A 23,687-nucleotide genomic window follows, 5' to 3' on the forward strand; every position below is an offset into this window, starting at 1 on the left:
AAGTGAGACCATGTCTCAAAAATTTATACAGACAGACAGAGAATAAAACATTATTAAAAGCTCTTTGAGGAAAAGACCAATTCACCTACAAAGGCCAACAATCAAAATAACATCAGCAACCTTAAAATCTAGGAAAGCATGGAACAATATATTTAAAGTACTGAAAGTAAATAATTACCAACCTAAATTGCTATAAACAGCAAAGCTATCTTTTAGAACTGACAGAGAAATAAAGATATTTCAAGACCAGCACAAGGTCAAAATCGTAACAGTACATAAAAGAATAAATTTCATGACAGTAATACCTAAACAAAAGAGAATTAGGATTTCATCACATCCAACAAACTAAACTAGCAAACCCCTAATACTAACAGCAGAAAGACCTAGCAAACAATAATCCACCCAACCAGAAAAAAAAAATTAGTAGAATTAGTAAATATCTCTCAATATTCACTTTAAGTATAAATAGCCTCAACTCACCAAAAATTAAAACAAATAAAGTGAAAGATGCAAACAGGCCGAATATATTTTAAAAACCAGCTCTAGGGACTAAGAGATGGCTTTTGCAATTACAAGCAAATATTGCTCTTCCAAAGAACCCACATTTGATTCCCATCACCCATGTTGGATGACTCACAAACACCTGTAACCCCAGCTCCAAAGAGACCTGACACCTCTGGTCTCAAGCGACACCTAAAAAAAAAATGCATAGATATAACTTAAAATGACAAAAATTAACAGATCCAATTATCTACCATCTCTAGGAAACAGCTGACAGAGCTGGCACAGACTGAAAATTAAAGGATGGAAGTCAACCTATAACAAATGAAGTTCAAAATAAGCTGGGTAACTACTCTGTTACTTGAGGTATACTTGAAACCAAAATAAGGACAGATAAGGAAGGCCACTATATAGTAATAAGGGACAATTCATCAAGAAGACATACAAATAGTGAATGTATATGCGCCAAACGCCAGGGCTCTCGATTACATAAAACACAGTAATAGTAAACATACATGTGCCCAAAGCTAGGACTCTCAATTTCATAAAGCAATCACGAATGGGCATTAAGGTCTAATAAGTCCTGATAACAGCAGGTTACTTCATAGCCCCACCTCATCTTTGGATAAGTCATCCAAATGAAAATAGAATGAGGAAATCCCAGAGTTAAACGATACCATAGAGCAAATGGATCCAATAAAAATAGAATACACCCTATTCTTCTCAGCAGCCCATGGAGCTTCCTCTCAAATACACCGTATACACTTTAGGATGCAAAGCACGTCTTAGCAAACACAGAAGAACTGAAATGTTTCTTGTCCTCATCAGATCATAGTGAATAAAAGAAGAAATCGACAGCAACACAGGCTGGGGAGATTATTCAATCAATAAAGTGCTTTCTTTACAAGCAAAAGGACCCCACAGCATATATTAAAAAAAAAAGCCGGGTAGTTGGTGCATGGTGCATACCTTTACTCACAGCACTTAGGGGCACAGGCAATCAGATCTACATGAGTTCAAGGCCAGCCTGCTCCAGGACAGGCAGGGCTATAAACAAACCCTGTCTCAAAATTAAACAAACAAACAAACAAAACCCAGCCAGGTATAATGGTATGCACTTGTAATCCTAGCATTGGGAAAGCTGGACGGCAGAGAAGGTAGACCAGTAGGGCTGGCTGGCCATGTAGCCTAGCATGCTTGGTGAGTTCCAGGCCACCTGGAACTAGAGACCCTGTCTAAAAGAAAAAGAAACAGAAAAGAAAGAAAAGGGGATAAAATGTAGACAGTGCTTGAGGAATGACAACAAAATCATTATTCTTTCATCTAAGTCATCCATAAATTCCAGAATGTGACAGTGTCTCTGAAACATCTTGCATCTCTAAGCCTAGCACACACTCTTAGCAGCCACACTCAGTATGGCTCACTCCTACCTTCTGCAGGGTCAGGCCCACAGCCAACACTCAGCAGATGCTCACTCTTGAACCAGCCAACCAGATGTCTGTGACAGCTGGACCAGGGTCACTAAGCACCCACTCCATGTGGAGAGCAATGGGCAGAGCAGATACACCAAGGGAGACGTGAAGAAGAAAGCAGACACCTGAAAGCACATCCATGCTGCACACTTTCTGCTTGTTTTACATTATATTTACTCCTTTGCTTTGTATGCGTGCAGGGGTGGAGCAGAGCAGAGTCAGAGGACCTGGTTTTCTCCTTCTACCATGTGGCTCCTGGGACTGAACTCAGGTCGTAGGGCCCTTACCTAATGAGCATCCCAGCCTTGTTCTCAAATTTGTTTTTTTGTTTGTTTAATTTTGAGACAGGGTTTATTTATAGCCCTGCCTGTCCTGGAGCTCTTATTTGTAGAGCAGGCTGGCCTTGATTCATGTGGATCTGATTGCCTGTGCCCCCTAAGTGCTGTGACTATAGAAATGCACCATCTACCCAGTTTTGTTTTGTTTTTTTAAAATATATGCTGTGGGGATCATACCCGGGTCCTTTTGCTTGTTAAGTTCCAGGCCACCTGGAATTGGAAACCCTGTCTCAAATGATATTCACTCTCATTCTCCTCTCTCTCTCTCTCCACACACACACATACACACACCACAAATTTGTGTATCACTAGTAGGTCTTCAAGTTTTCCCTTATCAAGCCAGACCATTGGAGTGTTTTTCTTATGAACAAATGTCCTGTTTTCACCAAATATCTATTAGATATTATGCTCTATTTCAAACTTTAAATAATATATGATGTACTCTAGAATCTTAAGTAAACCCAAGTATTTATGTAGAAAAAAGAACTTAGGGACAAATCGGGTTATTTTAAATCATCTCAGTTTTTTTTTTCCTTTTCAATAGTTTCACATTTTCAGTATATTATCTTTTTTTTTTTAAACTCAGAAAAATTAAAATTCATCGGTGTGTGTGCACTCACCTATGCATGTGAGGCCAGAGGCAGACACCAAGTGTCCTCCTCTACTGCTCTCCAACTTATTTTTGAGACAGGGACATTTGCTAGGAATCCCAGAGACCCAGGCAGGAAGTTCCTGAGTTTGAGGTCAGTTTGGGCTACAAGGAGAGACAAAACCAAAGACAAATAGGACGGCTCCTGAGTGCTGTGCAGTGATGCTCAGAAGATCCTTACCTGTGCTATCCACGGCAGCTGCATAGGAAAACAGAAACAGTCTTTTCAGCAGTAAACGAGTCTGGGTATGATGGACAATGCCACAGACAATCTGGAGAAGAAAGAACCAGTGGATACAGTTATGCCCTTGATACAGCAATGCTAAAAAAAAGGTAGGAGCCAACTTATCTTTCTCTATCACACTAACAATGCTCTAGGGACACCACCACAACCCTTGCTGAAGCTTGATCTATGAGCTAGCTTTTGGAATAGTGCCAGAGTACCAGATCACTATTTTTTCAAGCTTTCTAAGAGCTCTAAATTTCTAGGGAAAATTTAAAACACAGTCTAATTCCCCAAAAACCAAGAGTTAAAAATCTGAACTGTCCTATTAGGTCAGGTCCTATCCAACATGTCTAAGACTCACAGCTGATATCAGACACTAAGCAAGACACTTAGCTGACTCACTTGTGGATGGTCTGGATAGTGAAGGGAAGGGGATAGGGATGGAGGTTGTTATTAGTATGCTTGCCTAGCTTGCACAAAGCCTAGAAGCACATGCCTATAGTCCCAGCACTCAGAAAGTAGAGGGAATCAAAGCTTCAAGCTCATTCCTGCCTACAGAGAGCTTTCAAGGACAGCCTGAGCTACACAAGCACTTGTCTAAAAAGGAAAAGAAAAAGAAAGAAGAAAGAAAAGAAAGAGAGAGAGAAGAAAGAAAGAAAGAAAAAAAGAAAAAAGAAAGAAAGAAACTGTCTACTGTGCTTTCTGTTTATTGTGTTAATCAAAAGTATGCTTGGATAAATGACTGAAATAACTATCCAAAAGGAAATGCTTTGTTTCTTGGGGAATTTTCTCTATCTACAGCTTTCTTTGCCTACTTGAAATAGATACTACAATCACATTCCCTACTCTAACTGAACTATCATATTCTCTGAAAGAAAATTAGGGCAGTACCCATGGCATGCATAACTCACTTCAGATCGGACAGTGGCTTCTTGCTGCGCGTTCCCTAATGTGAGCACTATGAGGAACAAGACCTTCACTGTCTCGGCAAGAAAAACTTAGGAAATTATAATGAATTGCAGCATTTCCTGGCCACAACAACTTGCTGTGACCACCAAGAAATGCTGCTAAATCTTGAACGGTGTACTTGGTGACTTGGCTTTGCTCATGTGACCTGTGTTCCTAGGTCCACACCCAACTGCTACCTTGTAGAGGTAAACACGGATTCTAAGGAGTTGGAAGTCAGTGTTCCTGCTGTAGACAGACTGTCAGGGGGAAGGGGGCAGCCTTAGCATTCCCCAATGGAGCCTGACCTCACTCATCACCTTCTACCCTGCAGTGGTTCAAGTTAGCCAGCACTATGCATTTGAAAGACTCATGGAAGCAAATCCAAGTCAATACAGTCATGCTTGCCCCAACTCTCTCTCACACACTAACCCAAGAATGTGATTACAGCTGAACCCAGCTTCACAAAGGCCCCCTTCCATCTCAGGCAATATAAGCAAAACCTACAGTCAGTGGGGGAAAACTTGATGGGAAATAAACCTAAAAACACATGCAACTAGTTACCCTTTTGACTTCCTCTTCCTTTGTGTACCTCAGACAAAAGTGGAGCACCCGCAGATCTTTGCAGTGGATAACAAGCTTCTCTGGGTATTTCTTCATTTGTCCAAACAGAGGTTTTTTTTTCTCATCAAACACTACAGACCAATGACAAAATCATGAGTAGAAATGAATGCTCCACGACAACAAATTAATGCTAAAGGAACACACGGACTGTTAGCTAGTGGGCTTACACTCACACATAAATCTTAAAAGAAAAAAGAATGACACACAAATGAAGAAGACCCAAGCCCAGTTTGGCTCACTTCTAACCAATAGCCTAACCCCAGGGTAAGCTGCTTCCTGCTGCACTTACCTTTCACAAAGCTGCTTACACAAAGCAACTTAGGTAGCAGTTTAACAGACTGTAATATCATCCTTACTGCTATGTATTCTGAGCTGGGCAAAGCAACAAGGGAAGGAGACACTCACCTCCATAAATCTGATCCACACAGTGGAGTGGAACATCATTTACTCCTACAATCTTATTCTTAAACTGAGTTTCCTAAAAAGAAAAAAAAGAAAACAACTATGACTCCTTTTAATTAACTCAGATGTTCAGAACAGAGCAAATTACTGTTCTCCACTGTACACTGAGAGAAAATGAGAAAGGCATTCATAGCCCCCAAGTAAGAGATGCTGCAGTACATGTAAGAAAATCCCATGAGTAACAGCTATTTCAACCCAGGAAGAACATGCCACTTCTGGGTTGCACCCAGGAAACCCACTGTGCCACAGAAAATCGAGAGAGGAAGGGCCAGTATTTCTGCATACAAATGCAAACAGGTGAACAAAAAGCTCCCTGGACAGCTCTGGGGGGCACTGGGAGAAGTCAAGGTCTGTGCAAAAGCTGTCTTTGCTCAGGACTAGGAGCTAAGCCCTGCATCAGACAGCAGGGCAGGAGACCAGCCTTGAGAGCAGCAACACTGTGCTTCGTATGAAGCAAAGAGATCCAGGGAAGCTGACACATGGGGGTCAGACACTGAGATGCAGAGCTGTCCATCCCCTACTGCTCACTCCTAAGTAGACACAGTCTCACAATGACATGCAACTAGGTTCAGATCAGAAACAACCTAAGCTCTAAGGCTGCACTCTTGATCAGTTTCACTACAGCCCTCAGTTCCTGAATCTGTGAAAAAGCTTAGCAGAGAGGAAACATGAGGAACTGTGTAAGTGAGAGGTTATTCCAACAAGTGACTCATGCTGTGCTGAATACAAAAGAAATTGGGAAAAAGCTGATGGTGACAACTTGTAAGGACAAAAGCAAGGGAGTCATGAAGCACAGGTGGCAATTTCGAGGTGGTCCTCCTGGAAGGAGCCCCTAAAGGGCAAAAGCAGACCACTAACAGGACAGATTTGTCTTTTGTTTGTGTTGAGAGACAGAGAAGCTGCAGGGAAAACAATGGAGTCTCAGCTGCACTTTTCCTACCACTCAGCAAATGCAGCTCATACATACGCTGCCGTTATCCAAGGCCGAGTCTTCATCCCCCAAGAAGGCAATCTTGAAGTCAGTGCAGACAAGTCTCCCATAGACGCCACGCTGACAGGAATCTTCCTGCACATACTTCAGGACTGTGCTGGCCTCACAAAGCAGTTGTTCACCTGATGGAAACCAAAGCAAGCTCTCCTCAGAGGCCTCAGGGATTGCACAGAATGTGAGCACTAAGCTTTTTCACTGTTTACATAAGGACAAACACACAGTACAGCTCAGTGCTTGACAGTAGCTCACTCCAGGGGCAGGAACTGCAAACTGAGGAGAGAATGTGAAGCAGAGGAGGGAAAGCAAAATGGCTCAGAGATATCTTCATGCTGGGATTTCTCTGACCTCTCACCCTGATCGTGGGAGTTTTCACACAGCTGATAATCATCTCAAAACTCTTTCCTTTGTTTGGAGACAGGTTCTCACTATATTACACAGACTGGCTTTAGGCTCCCTACATAGCCTGGGCTGTCCTTAACTCACAGTAATCCTCCTGCCTCAGCCCTCCACGTGTTGGGATTAGAGTTGTGCATCCCTGCGCCTGCCTTCCAGCTACCTTCTCCAGAGCAGATCATGTATTTTCATTACTTTGACCCAGCAGGTGTCCTGCAGCAATGGTACTTTAAGTGGAGCAAAGGCAGGCAGGTTGGCCAGCAGGGCCCCTTTTCCTGTGTAAGCCAGGGCCTCCCGGCAGCCTTCTCAGATGAAAGGGGTACTCAAGCCTTCCACAACACCTGTGTCTCATCCTGCCTCTATGCTGGAGAATGAGAGGAAAAAGGTGGTCAGGAGGGATGGGGTGCGGGTTGTCTCTCTTTCTTAATTCAAAGCATTTCCTCTCAATGTGCTACCTTCCATGCTCTATCTGCAGGAACCCAGCCCACGAGAAGCTATGGTTCCTGAAGACTGAATGTACAGCCAAAACACACTAGGGCTGGGAGTTAGGTAAGCATCCTCTGCTGCCCAGAAGAGAAATTCTACTGGTGTCTGGGTGAGGACAGGAAAGAAGGTAATATAGGAAACATAGAGCAAACTTCGCAATAACAATAAAGGAGTTTTCTCATGGTAGCAGATAACCATCTTCCCCACAGGGTCTCCCTCTGGATTTCTTCACCTTTGAATTCCCTTGTTGGCTAAAAGTTCATTTACTGTAGCTTCCAACATAAATATAAAGAATAAGCCGTCAGCCACTCAGACTCTCAAGGGTACATAGCAGACTTCTCCTTTCGTTCAAGGGGCAGTTACCTCCAAGTGAAGCACTAGGGAAACACCTGAAGATAGCTCAGTCATTAGGTCAGCCTCCAGGGAGACCACAGCATTTGAAGAAAACAAGCAAGTCAGAGCTCGTTTGGGGTTTAAAATAGTCCCAGAAAAAGTACCTTAGCTATGGTCAAGGTGAAAGGTAAGTGGGAAAGGCTTCTTGTGCTTCAGCCCCCCCGCCCCAAGAACAGGAGTGCCTCATCCTATGGTCATGCACTGCAGACCAGAAACCAGCGGGCAGTGGCTACCACAGCACATCCACAGAGACCTTCTACAACACCTGTGTCTCATCCTGGCTCTATGCTGGAGAATGAGAGGAAAAAGGTGGTCAGGCTTGGTGTGCAGGCTTGTCTGAGTACCTTATCCATATCAGACACTGACATGCAGCTGGTGTCTGGACAGGCTTTTACTCTAGGCTGAGGCACAGGGAAGCTAACTGTCAACTCAGAGCTGCACTTACAAGGCTGTCAGCTGCTATGAGATGGAAAAATACATTTAAAACAGTTAAAAACAGAGGTTAATTTCAGAATCTGCAAATCCAAAGAGGGGAAAAAAAAATCAACCATAGGAGGGAAGAATAAAAGTTTAGGCCATCATTAAAGAAAAAAGCCTTTGAAATTTAAAAACATTATTTAAAAGTCTAAAATAAAAAGTCAGGCATCCTTGTTACAGAAAAATACACAAGAAAAACAAAAACCTTTTGAAGCTGGATGTATACCTATGAGCCCAGTGTTCAGGAGACAGATGAAGAAGGGACACAAATCCCAGGCCAGCCTGAAACCTAGTTTTAAAATAAACAAAACACTTATTTTTTAAAAAAGATTTTGGACTGGGGAAAAATGGAAAAAGGGTATACAGTTGGCAAGGTCGTCCACATAAGAGAGAGACATACCACCAAGAGGTCTCTGTTCTTGAACTCACAAGTGATTAAAATTTTAATATGAGCTTAACCCCGCTCCTCTGTCTCAGAAACCGTTAACCAACCAGGGCTCCTTCATAAGGAATGACTTCAGAGTAAAGTCCAAGTGGCCCCAGCATCTCTGGTACCTGTGCTGAAGTATATCCGCTGACAGACAGGTGAGGCCCCACTACTCCTGTAAGGCCCAGGTAGCTGTGATATCCGAGAGCAACTATGGATGGAAGCAGCAAACTGCAGCATTCTTCCAGGTACTAGGACTTTCTTCATTGGAGACCAGAAAAACTGGATGAAGCCAGTTTTTTTTGAAGACACCCTCAAAAAGGCCTCATTGAATTGTGAAGTGAGGAATTCCCATTATTTCCATCAGGGTGGAGGAAAGGGAAACAGACCTTTTTTTTTTCCAAATGTTGTAACATCCAGAGCCAGGTGTGTTTTTGTTGTGATACATCATTACAGTGCCAGGAGATGAAAACAAAGGAGTTTATATATAGCAACACCAGGGATGATGTAATCTGTCTTTGGCCTCGAGCTGAATGTGAGATATGATGCTAGTATAACCGTTACCTGGCAACAAGTGAAGAGTGACTTCCTCCTTTTCTGCTACTTCCTTTTCATTTGTATGAATTTCCTAAAAATAAATAAACAAATAAATACAAGAGCAAAAAATTTCCTTTAAAGGCCTAAAATAACAATTAAGGCATACTTTCAGAAGACGTATTAAACTATTATCTACACTCGGAAACTTTGTGTTGATTTAACATGCTACTGTTATTATTTATTTATTTATTTTGTATGCACATGCAAGCACAAGCATGTGCCACAATATAAGCATGCGTATATGTGTGAGTGTATATGTGTGTTGTGTGTGAATGTTTATGTGTTGTCTGTATTTATGTGCATGTGTGTGTGTGTGTGTGTGTGCCTTTGGAGGTCAGAGAACAACTGGAGGAGACTGGTTTTCTCCTTTCACCAGTGTGAGTCCCAGTGATCAAACTCAGGTCTTTAGGCTTGGTAGCAAGGACATTTATACATTGGACTATCTTGTTAAAACTGGCCTTTAGAAAGCTACTTTTCATATTTGTGTTTAGGGGGCTAGAGTTGTTGCCTTAAATGCACAAAGCCCTGGATTCAATCCCCAACATCAAAAACAAAAGCAATCAATCAAACAAAAAAACCGATGTGGAGATATGACTCTGTTCGGTAAAGTGCTCACTGCCCTGAATTCTGTCACCTGCACCCCTGTAAATGCTGGCACAGGCATGCACCTGCAGTTCCAGTCAGGGCAGAAGGATCTCCAAGGCTCCCTAGCTAGCCAGTCTAACCAAAGAGGTAGGCCCACACTCAATGAGAGATTGTCTCAGAAAATAACGTGGAGGGCAACTACAGAAGGCACCCAGTGTCAACTTGTGGCCTCCACATACCTGCACACATGTGGACATGTACAAACAGCGTGTGGTAGAGCACGCCCATAATCCCAGCACTCAGGAAGTGGGGGCAGGAAGATCAAGATATTCAAGGACTAGAGGAAGGGCATGGGAAGAGAAGGAGGAGGGAGGGTGGGAGTGGAATGGGATGAGGGAGGGGGCTACAGCTGGGATACAAAGTGAATAAGCTGAAATAAGAAAGAGAGAGAGAGAGAGAGGAAGGAAGGAAGGAAGGAAGGAAGGAAGGAAGGAAGGAAGGAAGGAAGGAAGGAAGGAAGGAAGGAGAAAGAGAAGGAAAGAAAGAAAGAAAGAAAGAAAGAAAGAAAGAAAGAAAGAAAGAAAGAAAGAAAGAAATTAAGAAAGAAATTCAAGGTCATTCTTGTCTACATAGCAAATGTGAAGCCAGCTTGAGACTCTGTCTTAAAAAATAAAAGCAGGCAGCTGAATGGTTCAGTGGGTAAAAGCACTTGCTACCAATCCTGATGACTTGAGTTTAATTCCCAAGACCAAGCATTAGAAGAAAACTGACTCCAAGTTGTCCTCTGACTTTCTTATTAGTGCCATCACATGAAAATCAACACACTAAATACATACATAAAAATTTTAAATAGAAAAACAAAATGACAAGGTGTGTTGGCCCTAACTGTAATCACAGCACAGGGGAGCCAGATCAAGGTTATCCTTGGCTACAAAGTGAGTTCCAGACCAACCTGGACTACATAAAAAGTCTCAAAAAACAATAAAGTTAAAATAAATAAACAAATATATTTTTAAAAGATGGGCACAAAAATTCCAGTAAGTTTTAGTGATAGTCAATGTATTAGATGTTTTTTGAGATTTATCTGTTAGTTGTCCCAAGCAAAAAGGCAGAGGTAGGCGGTCCTTACATGAAGGGACAACCTAAAGGACACCTAGGCAGAGTAACACAGCTCAGACACAGAGCAAGTGAGAAATAGGGGACACGCCTGAGAGTGAGCCCCCACCCTCCAAAGAAAACCAAGGGTGGAAAGCAAAGGAAACTGTGTCTTCTCAGCAAATACAAAAGACACACACAGGGCAATTATGAAGTTAGTGCAGATCCAACTACTCTATGTAGCCTACTAGATTAGGGCTCAGTAAAGACACCTGGAATATATCACTGTCCACTCCAAGTTACTTAAAACCACAAGATGCTGCCAAGGGTTGCAATCACTTCTAGTGGGAATCAAGACCTGGCTCAAGGTCACTGTTTCTCAATAAATCTATCCTTGGAGCCCTCTATTTTGTGTCCAGCATTTATTGGATGTTCAGAGATAATTTGTAAACTTTAATGAGTGGCATTAGCAAAGTGACTTAGCACAAACACTTGTACCACAGCGAAAGAGTGGAGTCTGCCAAGCAACCTAAAAAGTATTCTTACCAAAATACCTAATCTCAGACACACCTGAAATCCCAACACGAAAGGCAGAGGGATTTGTAAGTTTAAAGCAGCGTGAGCTACACAGTAAGCCTGGGGATACAGCAAAAGACCTAGCCAAGGGCAGATGGACAGAAGGAAGGAAGGAGGGGAAGAGAAAGGGAAAAAGGACAGGAAAGAGTGAAGGAAAAGGCTGGGCTGGTGGTAGACAGGCCCATGATCCCTGTCACTCAGGAGGCTGAGGCATAAAGATAGAAAGTTCAACAACAGCCTGGGAACCTAAGGAAACCCTGTCTCAAACTAAACAGTAAAGAGGGCTAGGCTTGCAAAAAAAAATTGAGTGGAAGAGCACCTCGTTAGCATGTGAGGTCCTACGTGAGGTTCAGTGCCTAATACAACAACAACAGCAACAAAAACTAAAACAGGGCAGAAAAACACAATAAATGACACCCTGAGGATGATGTCATCTGTCAATCCCTGACTGGAAAATGCTAAAAGACACAACAGTTTTGTCAGCAAATAAACTGTGTTTATTTAATTTTACTTAGATAAAAAGCTGTGGGTAGAATAAAGAGTCTGATTGTTAAATCAAAAACTATGGCATGAGAATCAACCTGGGTGCAGGCCCTGTTAGAACTGTCAGATGCTGTAAAGATGACAGTGTCACTTGCTTACCTAGAAAAACCCTCTGTTTTGTTTTTTTGTGGTTGTTGTTTTGGTTTTTCAGACAGGGTGTCTCTGTGTAGTGTTGGCTGTCCTAGAACTCACTCTGTAGACCAGGCTAGCCTTGAACTCAGAGATCTGCCTGCTTCTGCCTCTCAAGTGCTGGGATTAAAAATATGGGCCACCAGTGCCCAAGAAAAACCCTTTTAAGATAGCCTATTTTGGAGGTAAATGTAATTTCCATCCCAGGAGATGCCACAAATCCACTCTCTGGGGACAGGCTTCTCAAACTTGGGGTGTGTCAGGGAGTTTGGGAGCCTGTTAGGGGAGGCTGAGTCTGATGCAATGTTTTGGGGGTGAGCAAGCGATTTATGTACATGTACAAGGTGTACAAGTACAGCTGCGTATTTGGGAACTCTCATTCGGAGTTTCCAGTCTCTGTCACTGTTGAAGAACTACATTAAAGCACAGCTATTTTTGTCAGGTTTTATCATCCCTCTGTGAAGAGGAAGCAAAGCGAAGCATTAAATTCAATCAGCTGTTGCAAACTGCAGCACTTGTCTTAACTAGTGAGGAGAACGTAGTCCAGGACAGAGCTGGCTGGGTAAGGACTGCCCTGCCTCAGCCTCCCAAGTGCAAGATTACTGCTGAACACCACTAGGCCAGGTCTGAAGTTCTTTCTTTAACATTCCAGAGACAAAATAATTCAGAGAAACCTTGTAGCATTTCGTACAATCCCAAACTCCCTTTCCCCAGACTACTGTTCCCAGTCCCCAGCCTCTTGGAAGGAACCATTTCTTCCCCATTAGCTGCAATGGGAGCTAACAAGAGTTAGCTTACAAAAGCAGGATGACTATCTCTCCTATTAATTTCTCTGAAAGGCTCAAAGATACTAATCAAGCGGGCTGCTCAAAGGCAGACTTGAAAACTAGACCACAAGCCTGAGGAAAAAGACACAACTTGCTCTCCAGATAACGAGACACACACAAAAAAAGCTAGGGGAGACAGAGGAACTACAAACATGGCTCTCAGAAGCCAACAGCTCTTTGAGACATAGCTGTGTCGCTACAAACAATTCCCTTGTTGATACACATCTGTCATGGTGGAATTCTGTTTACTGTCAAATATGCTAACTCTGGTCAACATCGTAACTTTGAGAAGTCACAGATGACTAAAATCATATCACCCAATGCATTAATGTCACTATATTCCTAAGGGCCACAGGATGAGGATCTAATGTCACAGCCACTACCTCATAAGATTGGCAGAGAAGAGTCAAGTGACACAAGTAGCATATATAGCCTCAAATACCTTCACCCAGTTAGGGGTGAAGGTAAAGTGGGTCTGTAGCCAGTAAAACCCTCACAGGATTTGACATTATTCTGCTGGTTTTGATGCTGCTTGAATGGCTTTCTCTGGCCACCATGACTGAGAGTAGACAGGAACACCTACTCTCCTACAACACATGCCAGGCAGAAATGACTTTAAAAACTTGAAACCCCTCCAGGCAGTGGTGGCGCACACCTTTAGTCCCGTCAGAGGGATCCCATTGGGCAGAGGCAGGCAGATCTTTGAGAGTTCGAGGCCAGCCTGATCTGCAGAGTGAGTGCAGGGACAGCCAAGGCTACAGAGAGAAACCATGTCTCAAAAAACCAAAAAGCAAACAAAAAACCCAAACTTGAAACTGCATAGGAGTGGTGGTGATCCGTGTGTAATCCAACACTCAGAGGCTGAGGCAGGGGATCATCAGTTTGTTAACAGCCTACGAAAATAAAAAGCAAGCAAATAAAAATCTTAACACTTCAGGTAGGTGTGGCGGTACAAGCTTCCAGAGTCAGTGCTGGGGAGGTGAAGCCACAGGATCCCTCATTATTCAGGCAGCTTAGCCTCAGGCCAACGAGACTGGGGTCCCAAAACACAGTCAGAAATGACCCAGACCAACCTCTGGCCTCTATAGACAAAATACTTAACAAAAATTTCGTACTGTTCTTCTTTTTATTTTATTTTATTTTATTTTATTTTATTTTATTTTATTTTATTTTGGCATTTAGAGACAGAGTTTCTCTGTGTAGCCTTGGCTGTCCTGGACTCACTTTGTAGACCAAAGTGCTGGCCTTGAACTCAGAGATCTGCCTGCCTCTGCTGGGATCATAGGCATATACAAGGCTTCCACATTGTTTTTAACCTTGTCATTTCCAAACTAAGTCTTATATGTATACACATATACATAGACACATACATATATTTTTAGTTTTTCCTGAAGCAGAATACACTATAACTTAAGTTAGAAGAAATGTGTAAGTACAAAGAAAGAAGGTTATTTATAGAAGACAGGGATCATTTAAATGAGTCCTGGAAAAGTGCTGGAACCAAGCACAGAAGGAACAAGTGCATGTAGTCCAGCATGGGAAAACAGAGTACCAAACACCTTTTCAGGACATTGTGAAGAATACTCTCCTAAAGGCACTGCTAGAGGGCTGTGGGAGCATAAAAGGCACCAAACTGAAGGGAGATGAACAGAGGACATAGAAATGACATTGGCAACATCCTTTCAGGAAATGACAATGAAGAGAAGGTATAAACAGCAACAGCAGGCAGGAACACATGGTTACTGACACTGTAAAGGTGAGAAACAGGGCTGGCACTGGCGTGGCTTAAAGCAATTTGTATACCATCTTAAGGGATTTGGGCGTTATCCCATGGGCAATAAGAGACAAGGGAAGTAGAGGAGTAAACTGAGCATGTAGTATTTACTATCTCCAATAAATGTCATTCAAGAAAAAGCACAGGGCCGAGTCAGGAGCATGAGAGGCTGCAGCTGACAAAGGCAAGTGTTCCACTCTCAGAGACAGTCCAAAGGGATGGAGTGAAGAACTGTACTGCCTGCTTGACCCAGGATCAAGAGAACCTATGAAGGGTCAGGTCAGAGGTCAGTCTGAATATCTGTGTCCAGAAAGGAGGTGGGTGCTTTGGCTGAAAAGGAAAGACTGGGTATAGCTCAGTGATAGTCCTCAATTAGGACTTGAGACCTTGGGTCCAAGCTCCAGCAATTAAAACAAAGAAACAAAGGAGGGGAAGAGGAGGAAAAAGAAACTAAAAAGGAAGACCCACTGTCTCCACTCTGAAGCACAAAGGTCAGGTCACAGGCAACATGGTGTTTGAAGAATGCGATCAATCATCTAAAGGAAGAGGCTGTGCTTAGTACAACCTTTAACTTTAAAAGCGCTGACTTCTTCCCTGGGATAATTTTAGATACATTTTAATATTGGCACCAAAATGCTAACTGAAAGTCAATCTTGTTTCAATCTTGGAAAAACCCAAAACCAACAAAGTCACTCAGGAACCACAAGTCACCCAGGAGCCACACACATTTTACAAGTATTTGGCAATTTCAACATCAGAAGACCATGGCAGAAAAGCCAACAGATTCTTAACCTGTTCAACTTCCTACCGAAACTGCCACTATTCATCACACTTCCTCAGTGCTAAAGCCAGGAAAGGAAAGGTCAGAACACAGTAAGATACTGTTGCTGCTGCTGCTGCTGCTGAAAACAATCTTATCACCAAACTGATGCAAATCCTCACCTCAAAGGACACTAAATCACCCTGTTCACCCTACATCTAGATCACACAGCGACCTCACCTATTTGGAATGCTGTCAAAAGTCATAAGACCTGTGCAGTAATAATGAATGTGTAGAACTTTGCACCGTGACAAAAGTCCTCTCTAATCACTCTGACAGACAGTAACAGTAACAGCCAACATCTAATAAGCTTTTGTTCATACCAGATACATACTCCCTATTACTATCCTATTCTCCCCATAGGCCCAGTACTCTATCCACTTCACAGATGAGGAAACTGAGGCTTAAAGACGACCAGCAACTTAAGTTTCAGAGGAGAAATGAGGCCTTGCCTCAAAGAAATAAATTCCCACATGTGCATCTTCCTCCCACTCATGACGTTTTATACCAAGGCATAAGCTGTTGTATTTACGAACACCTTGGGCAAAAGACCAGACAATGTGACCTTTGCATGAATAAATACAATCTCTTTCTTAGCGCAGTATGAATTATTGCATCACAACCTAGTAGACACTATGGACTCAAAGAGTTCTTCAACCTGCAAATACCAAAGTCTCCAGTCTTCTTTCAAACTGAGCACAGGCCAGCCTCACCGAGACAGGTGAATGATGATAAATGTTTCTTGAGCCACAAGTGCCTGGCTTGTTTAAAGGGCTTAGTATTTATTAGCTCATTTAATCCTCACAGCAGGCCTTTGAAATAATAATCATCATATCCATGTAGACGAAAGCACCAACTGGTATATGAAACAGAATTTATTCCCAGGTATTTATCCTCACCTACTCTGTACTCTTCCAGAATGCTATAATGTCTCTTATATCAAAAGGAGAAATGGAAGAAGGAAGACAGGATGATCAGTCAAGCAGCATTAAGTCAAACTGAAATCAGATCAAGTACCACAGAGAGTGCCCACAGAAGCTGGACATGTGATACATGCCTGTACTCAGCACTTGGATGGAAGACAGGTTCAGGAGTTCAAGGCCTCACCTATTCTCAGTTAGTTCAAGACCCTACATCAAAAAAAAAGATACCCTACATGAGACCCTGTCACCAAAAATGAGGGTGGGGGCAAGGAGAAAGCCTGGAAGAGTACTGATGGGAAAACAAAAAAAAGAACTGCTGTATTAGTCAAATACTTGAGAACTTTAAGGGAGAATTTATTTTACGTTAGCCCACAGTTTAGTGTCAATCCATCCACAGTTTAGTGGAAAGGCATGGCAGAACAGAGGATAAAGCAGAGAGAACAGTATACTACAAGGAAACAGAGCAAGATCTAGCCCTTAAGGACACATGCCCAGTGACCTATTTCCTCCAAATAATCTCAACTTCCTGTTGTCTACCACCTCTCAAAATGCTACCATATAATAAGTCTATCTAGGGCTTAGTGCATTCATTGGGTCAGAGGCCCCAATGACCTGACTACAAATTTTCACTACCATACCCACACTGTACTTTACTAATCTCTTAGATATTTTTTCTTGTCTTACTTTCTTTCGTTTTTTGTTTTGTTTTTTTTTTCTTTTTTGTTTTTTTTTTAAAGATTTATTTATTATATATGCAATGTTCTGCCTGCATGCATGCAGGCCTGCATTCCAGAATAAGGCACCAGATCTCATTATAAATGGTTGTAAGCCACCATTTGGTTGCTGGGAATCGAACTCAGGACCTCTGGAAGAGCAGCCACTGCTCTTAACCTCTGAGCCATCTCTCCAGCTCCCTTTTTTGGTTTTTCGAGACAGGTGTCTCTGTGTAGCCTTGACTGTCTTAGACTTGCTTTGTAGGCCAGGCTGGCCTCGAACTCACAGAGGGCTGGAATTACAGGCTTGTGCCACATCACCTGACTTCTTAGCCATTTCTTAATCCATTTAAACTGAGCCAACATTAGCTATCACACCTACTCCTCACAAGTAAATAAAGTGACACTGGTCCACTACATAGGGAAGAAATCTTGGGTTTCATTCACACCAGCCGACAGAGTAACCCCTTACAACTTACTGTTGTGTAAAGCATCAACCTCTTGGTTGCCGTGCCAGCTGTGGAGAGTTCAAGGGTTCATGGTACACTGTGTTCCAACCGTTATTAACACTGCTGTCTGGGCAAGACAGTGCTTCCCTTCAAGAGCCTACAGCCTACAGGTCATTCTAAGAGTATTTTTCCACCTCCTCCAACCAGCCAAAATATCCACTCTAACACCAATTCTATTATCATCACCTACTAACTATATCCATGCCGGGTGGTGGTGGTGGTGCACACCTTTAATCCGAGCTCTCAGAAGGCAGAGGCAGCCCAGTCTACAGAGTGAGTTCCAAGATAGGCAGGGTTACACAGAGAAACCCTGTCTTGAAGAAAACCAAAAGAAAAAAAAAAAAGATACCCACAATCCACAGTCGTGCCTTCTGTCCACCAGCACCACCCAGCACCACTTCATCTCTCACCAACGCCACTGCAATTAGGCTGCTTGCATCTGCTTTCTTTCTGATCCATTCTCTACCCTCAAGAAGGATCTTTTCAGAACACAGCCTGCTCTGGCTTAGGTATGGGATAAAGACAGTAGGAAGACTATGAAGCCCTGTTTATCCTGGTCCATACCTACTGACCAGTCTGGCCTCCTACCATGCCCTCATCACTATATCAGACACTCAGTCTTCCTTTGGCCCCTTGTATCTCTCTCACACCCTCTCATCCGGAGTTGTCTCCACAGGCATTTCCTCTTGCTTTGAATGGCTTCCTATCCCTCTTTGGCACCGAGAATTTTTTTGTGTAACTCAGTGCAAGATCATTTCCTCAGGGAAACCTTCTCTGTTGCCAGGTCCTTCCAGCCTCCTGTGTCTCTCCTATAATCATCTGTCTCCTGAAGTCAATAAGCCCTTTGGGGCAAGTCTTTGTCACCAGACTCTAATACAGGTCTGGGACACAGTGGATCTCAAAGATTTTGTTCAATTAATTAATAATTAAAAGTAGACTTCACACTTCTTATATTTTATTTTTAATTCCAGCACTTAGGAAGGAGAGGCAGAAGGATTGCAAGTTCAAGGACAGGCTGGACCTGAGTGAGGCCCTGTCTCAAAATTTGAATTAAGGGGGCTGGAGATACGGCTTCTCTGGTTAGAAGCACTTGCTGCTCTTACAAAGGACCCAGGTTCAGTTCCTAGCATGGCAGCACTATCTGTAACTCCAGTTTCAAGAAATCTAATACCTTTTCCTCGCCTCTTAGGACTGCATGTACAAGGTATACATACAATGCAGGCACAGCCAGAACACGCATACACATAAAATTAAATTAAACACACACAGAGAAAGAGAGAGAGAGAGAGAGAGAGAGAGAGAGAGAGAGAGAGAGAGCGCTTCTCGGCCTTTCAGCTAAGATCAAGTATAATAACATCTACATTTTTAAAATAAAAAGCCAAGCATGGTAACTCATACTTGAAATGCGAACCTTCCACAGCCCCAGCAGGAGGAACAATGAGAGTTTGAAGCCAGTCTGGACAACACAGTGAGCTTTAGGCCAGCCTAGATTACAAGTAGGGCCATCTCAAATAACGTTTCAAAATTCAAAACTGAAAAATAACTTTAAAACCAATGAGGGCAAGATGCAAATGAAGAATGGTTTTGCCAGAGTGGCAGGATCAGAGCTGGACTTTGTTCATTTCCAAATGCAATGTTTACTTCAGTGCTATGGGCATCCTTTCTGTTTTGTTTTGTTTTATTTATTTATTTTAAAAACAGGAAAAAAGCTTGAAAAATAAGCAGATTCTGAAATCAGCAAGAAAAAAGAAGCATATGGAAGATTAAGAAACAACAGCTAGCTATGGCCATTAGTATGGCTGGCATCACCAAATGCTCGAACCACGGCACAGCATTCTCTTAAATACCACCATGCCACATGTGGCATGAATCCAGACAGTTACTCATGAAGCAGGTCCAGAAGAACTTCAGCAGAGCATCCTCCATGGACAGACCTGGCATCATTCCAAGAGCTCTCCACAACAACCAATAAACTAGCCATCTCTCTAGCAGTCTTGTTCTTCAGGTGGTGGAAGCTCTGAATCCATCTTGGTTTCCAAGACAGGACCAGGATTCTTATGCCTTTGCACCTGCTATCCCACTATTCTTCAACTCTAACACTCACTGTAGGTGTGTAATCCTACAGCTATGGATTGTAACATAAAGTTCCTCATGGAAAATAATTCCCCACTGACTTCATTAACTATTATGTTCAATGTACAAAAAAATAAAATGTATGATTGTTAATAATCAAGAGAAATGGCTCTACTGGTTACAACACCAGACTTTTCCAAAGCTAACCCATTTTTTAAAAACGACCAATTTTCTAGTTGTGTAAGTTACAAATTACCTACATGCTCTGTCCTGCACCTGACACTCTCCCATTTGAAAGAGACAGAGCTCGCTATTATGGTATGAAAGAAAAGCAAAACACTATTGTCACTGGGGTCACACTATGTCAGGCTTTTAAGGCTGGGCTGCTTCAGTGGCATGGACTCAATTAGAATGAGGGCAAGATGCAAATGAAGAATGGTTTTGCCAGAGTGGCAGGATCAGAGCTGGACTTTGTTCATTTCCAAATGCAATGTTTACTTCAGTACTATGGGCATCCTTTCTGTTTTGTTTTGTTTTGTTTATTTATTTTAAAAACAGGAAAAAAGCTTGAAAAATAAGTCTGCCGATTTCCGAAACTTTTCCTCTACAGATCAAAAGGAGCTGGCTGCATCTGTTCTGGCTCTCACTGAGAAAAATCAACAATTCCTAGGGCCTTCAGCTGCCACTACCTCGTCATCTAAGATCACCACCCATGCTCAGACAGCACACCCTTTCCAGCAATGTCTATGCCAGATAAGATGAGAGCCTGAGAACTATCACCCAAAGGAGACATACCTACAGAGCTCCCAGCACCCTCAAGAGCTGTCAGTCTGATCTCTTCTCAGATCTATTTCTGAGGAACGGCCCCCAAATCACAGAGCTCCGGCAAGGAGGAGTCGGTACCTCATTTCACACAGCTGATAACTGAGAGTGCGAAATGGTCAACTCATTTAAACAAAAGCTAAATATCCTAGGTACCAAATGATGGAGATACTGAGGAGATGGCTCAGTGATTAAAGTACTTGCCATACATGTGTGAGGAGCAAAGTCTGAGTGCCCAGAACTCACCTAAAACACCAGATGGGTGTGGTGACCACCTTTAATTCCAGCCTCAGAAGCTGGAAAATGGGTTCCTTAGAGCAAGCAGACTAGCAATACTGGCTGAACTGGTGAGTCCTCCCATATTAATGATTAAGATGGAAGAACAATTGAGGACAACTATCATGGACCTCAAGGCCTACACATACACACAGACATGCCCACTCATAAACACACACATTACCCATATGCAAACATACACACAAGCATGTCCTAGTTAGGGTTACTATTGCTATAATGAGACACCATGACCAAAAGAAACTTGGGGAGGAAAGGGTTTTTTTAGCTTCCACATCACTATTCATCAATGAAGAAATTCAAGTCAGCACAGGAACTCAAACAGTGCAGGAACCTGGAGGCAAATCTGATGCAGAAGCCACGGAGGAGTGCTGCTTACTGGCTTGCTCTCATGGCTTGCTCAGACTGCTTTCTTATAGGACCCAGGATCTCCAGACCAGGGATGGCTCCACTTAACAATAGGCTGGGCCCTTCCAAATCAATCACTTAAAAATGCCCTATAGGTTTGTCTACAGCGAGATATTATGGAGGCACTTTCTTAGGTGAGAATGTCATCTCTCAACTAACTGTAGCCTGTGTCGAGTTGACATAAAACCAGCCATTACAACACACCAAAGAGACAGACAGACAGACAGACAGGGAGGAAGGGAGGGAGAAAGGCAGGGAGGAAGCGAGGGAGAAAAGGGGGAAAGATGAATTGATTTTCATTATGAAATTCAGACAAAAAAACTGTTGGACCCTTAGATAATTGAGGCAATAGTTACTAAAAGCCCTGCCCAAAGAAAGAAAAATCCTATCTGCAAATTTCATTTAAATTTCAAGACTGTTAACTACTGTCGCTGTTCTCACTGTTCACAGAAAGAGAAAAGACTAAGCCAGGAAAAGTGCAGTGGGACTCTAGCCTCATCAGTACAACTAAAGCTGTGCTCTTACCTTTAATCAGATCTGCCTCTGTCTTTGGACCTCCTCTCCGGATGCTGCCTTTGCATCTCAACACTTATACTCTTCCAGTTCCTCAACAGCCATCCCTTATGATCTGCTCTAGTCCAGGCCCAGCAATCAGAGGCAACACAGCACCTACCTCTACCTCTTTAGAGTGCAGCATGTCCATCAGCACACAGCATAGACGATGGCAAATAGCAGGTACAAGGGAGCACAGCAAGCACCTAAGCACATTCAGAAAGGGGCCAGCATCTCTCAGCCCAGACTGGCCTCCACCGGACTGTGCTGCTGAGGGTAACCTTGAAATTTGATTCTGCCGCTGCCTCCTGAGATCATAGGTGTGTACCCAACCACATCTGGCTTCAGGAAGGGATGAAAGAGACTGGCACTCTCAGGAAAAACGTCATAATATTGGGATCTAAAAATGGGCAGAGGTTACTTGTATGCAGAGTGGCCGATACCTTACTCAAGTCCCTTTTCTGAGAAGGCCCTCTACTCCCTAGATGAGCACTCCTATCACAGGGATTCTGGAGGAGGGTCTGCAAATAGCTCTCCATGCAACATCTGTTGTCAGAGCTCCAGCTCTAGACAACCTACAGGCCCCTAGTTACTCATACTAGCATGTCCTTCAGTCTTTCAAACTCACATTTCAAAGCCAACTCATCACCACACCATCCCTGCCTCTTACAAAGCTGGCACCTGTGGGATCTAGTTAACTCAGCAAACTACTCCTGGAACCTGGGAGTCATTCTCTAACTACTGCTTGTATCTCAGGTCTCATCCTCTGCTTCATAACATATCCAGGTCTACCCCTCCTTATTACTGTTTTACTCAGGCCATCGTCCTGTCACCTGGATGCTCCTATAGCTACCAAGTCTTATTGCCTCTGTGTGACCCTGGCCCTGTGAAAGTACTGAGACCACTTAATATATACAGGTCACCAACCCTGTCCATCCAGTACTCTGTCCAATCCACTGATCGCACAGTACAGTTCTTTTGGAAAGCTTTCTCCAAACCAGCCTTCCTCACAAGACTGACAAAGGGCCCTTTTCTGAATGCCCAACCCACTCTCTGTTGTTACAGTACTTCCCATACTTAGCTGCACTGATTGCTTACTTAGTCTGTCTTGTCAACAAATGATGCCAACTCAGGGCTTGGACTGTACCTTCATGGGTTTTTAGCTTCAACTCCCACCCTTGACAGAGAGTAAATAGTCAATGAAAAAAAATTAGTCAATGAAAGTCTACTAAAGAATATATACATCAAAACATACAAAAACAAGTAATCCCTTTTCCGGGTAATATTCTTCACTGGTAGGCACAGTTATTCAAAGAGTAAAACAACAGCTCTACAGCTAGGCTCTAGACTGCCTACCAAAGGCCCTTACGTTAAAGGTCTGACTACTGGTCTGGTGCTATTGGAAGGTGATGGAAACTTGAAGAAGTGTGGCATAGTAGAAGTCTTTGAGGCTTCCCTCAAAGAAGAGAATAGGATCCTCGTCCCTTCCACCATGAGGTCCGTAGTTTGCTTCCACCACACACTCCTGCCATGATGTGCTGCCTCATCACAGGAAAAAACAAAGCCAACCAACCATGGACTAGACCCTCCAAACACATGAGCCAAAATAAACCTTGGCTTTTTACTATCCAGATAATTACCTCAGGTATTTCCTACAGTGACAGAAAGCTAACACAGTACACACTAACGTGGCTATGGCCAGATACTTCAAATTGCTCCTTTACTTGACTTTCTGAAATATGTTCTAGTTTCACTGATAGAAGAGGTGCACATTCAAGCTCAGATTTTAAACAGAAGTTTTCTCACGGATGCTGCAGACTCTAGCCTGAATGAATCCACATACGGGTCAGTTCTAGAGAGCTAGATTCTTCCTAGAGGTGCCTGAGGAGGACTGTCTCCCTCTGAGTCTTACTGGCAGATTCATTTTCTGAAGCCTCCAGATTCAAAAAAGGAGGACAGGATAATGGCTTTGCTGCTGGGCACAGCTCTGCTCTACTAACTATATATACTCTTTTTGGCCACTGCAGGCACCAATTACTTTGATGATAAGCCAACAAAAGAGC

General features: G+C 42.9%; 1 protein-coding gene across 3 annotated transcripts in view; it reads right to left on the reverse strand.

The window, feature by feature from the left end:
- Nucleotides 1–23,687, reverse strand: part of Mtmr12 (myotubularin related protein 12) — a 72,877-nt gene that overhangs the window by 37,819 nt on the left and 11,371 nt on the right. For 2 of the 3 annotated variants that reach the window (XM_021633733.2, XM_021633732.2), the window contains exons 2-6: nt 8,949–9,012; nt 6,185–6,330; nt 5,161–5,233; nt 4,696–4,826; nt 3,142–3,232 (exon numbers count right to left, since the gene is read on the reverse strand). In XM_021633733.2, coding sequence (XP_021489408.1) covers nt 3,142–3,232; nt 4,696–4,826; nt 5,161–5,233; nt 6,185–6,330; nt 8,949–9,012 — 505 coding nt within the window. Of the gene's footprint in view, nt 1–3,141; nt 3,233–4,695; nt 4,827–5,160; nt 5,234–6,184; nt 6,331–8,948; nt 9,013–23,687 lie in introns of those variants that run through there. The other variant, XM_060380446.1, reaches the window with a different exon arrangement.

The sequence above is a fragment of the Meriones unguiculatus genome, chromosome 3 (assembly GCF_030254825.1).
Source record: "Meriones unguiculatus strain TT.TT164.6M chromosome 3, Bangor_MerUng_6.1, whole genome shotgun sequence".
NCBI classification, from domain to species: domain Eukaryota; kingdom Metazoa; phylum Chordata; class Mammalia; order Rodentia; family Muridae; genus Meriones; species Meriones unguiculatus.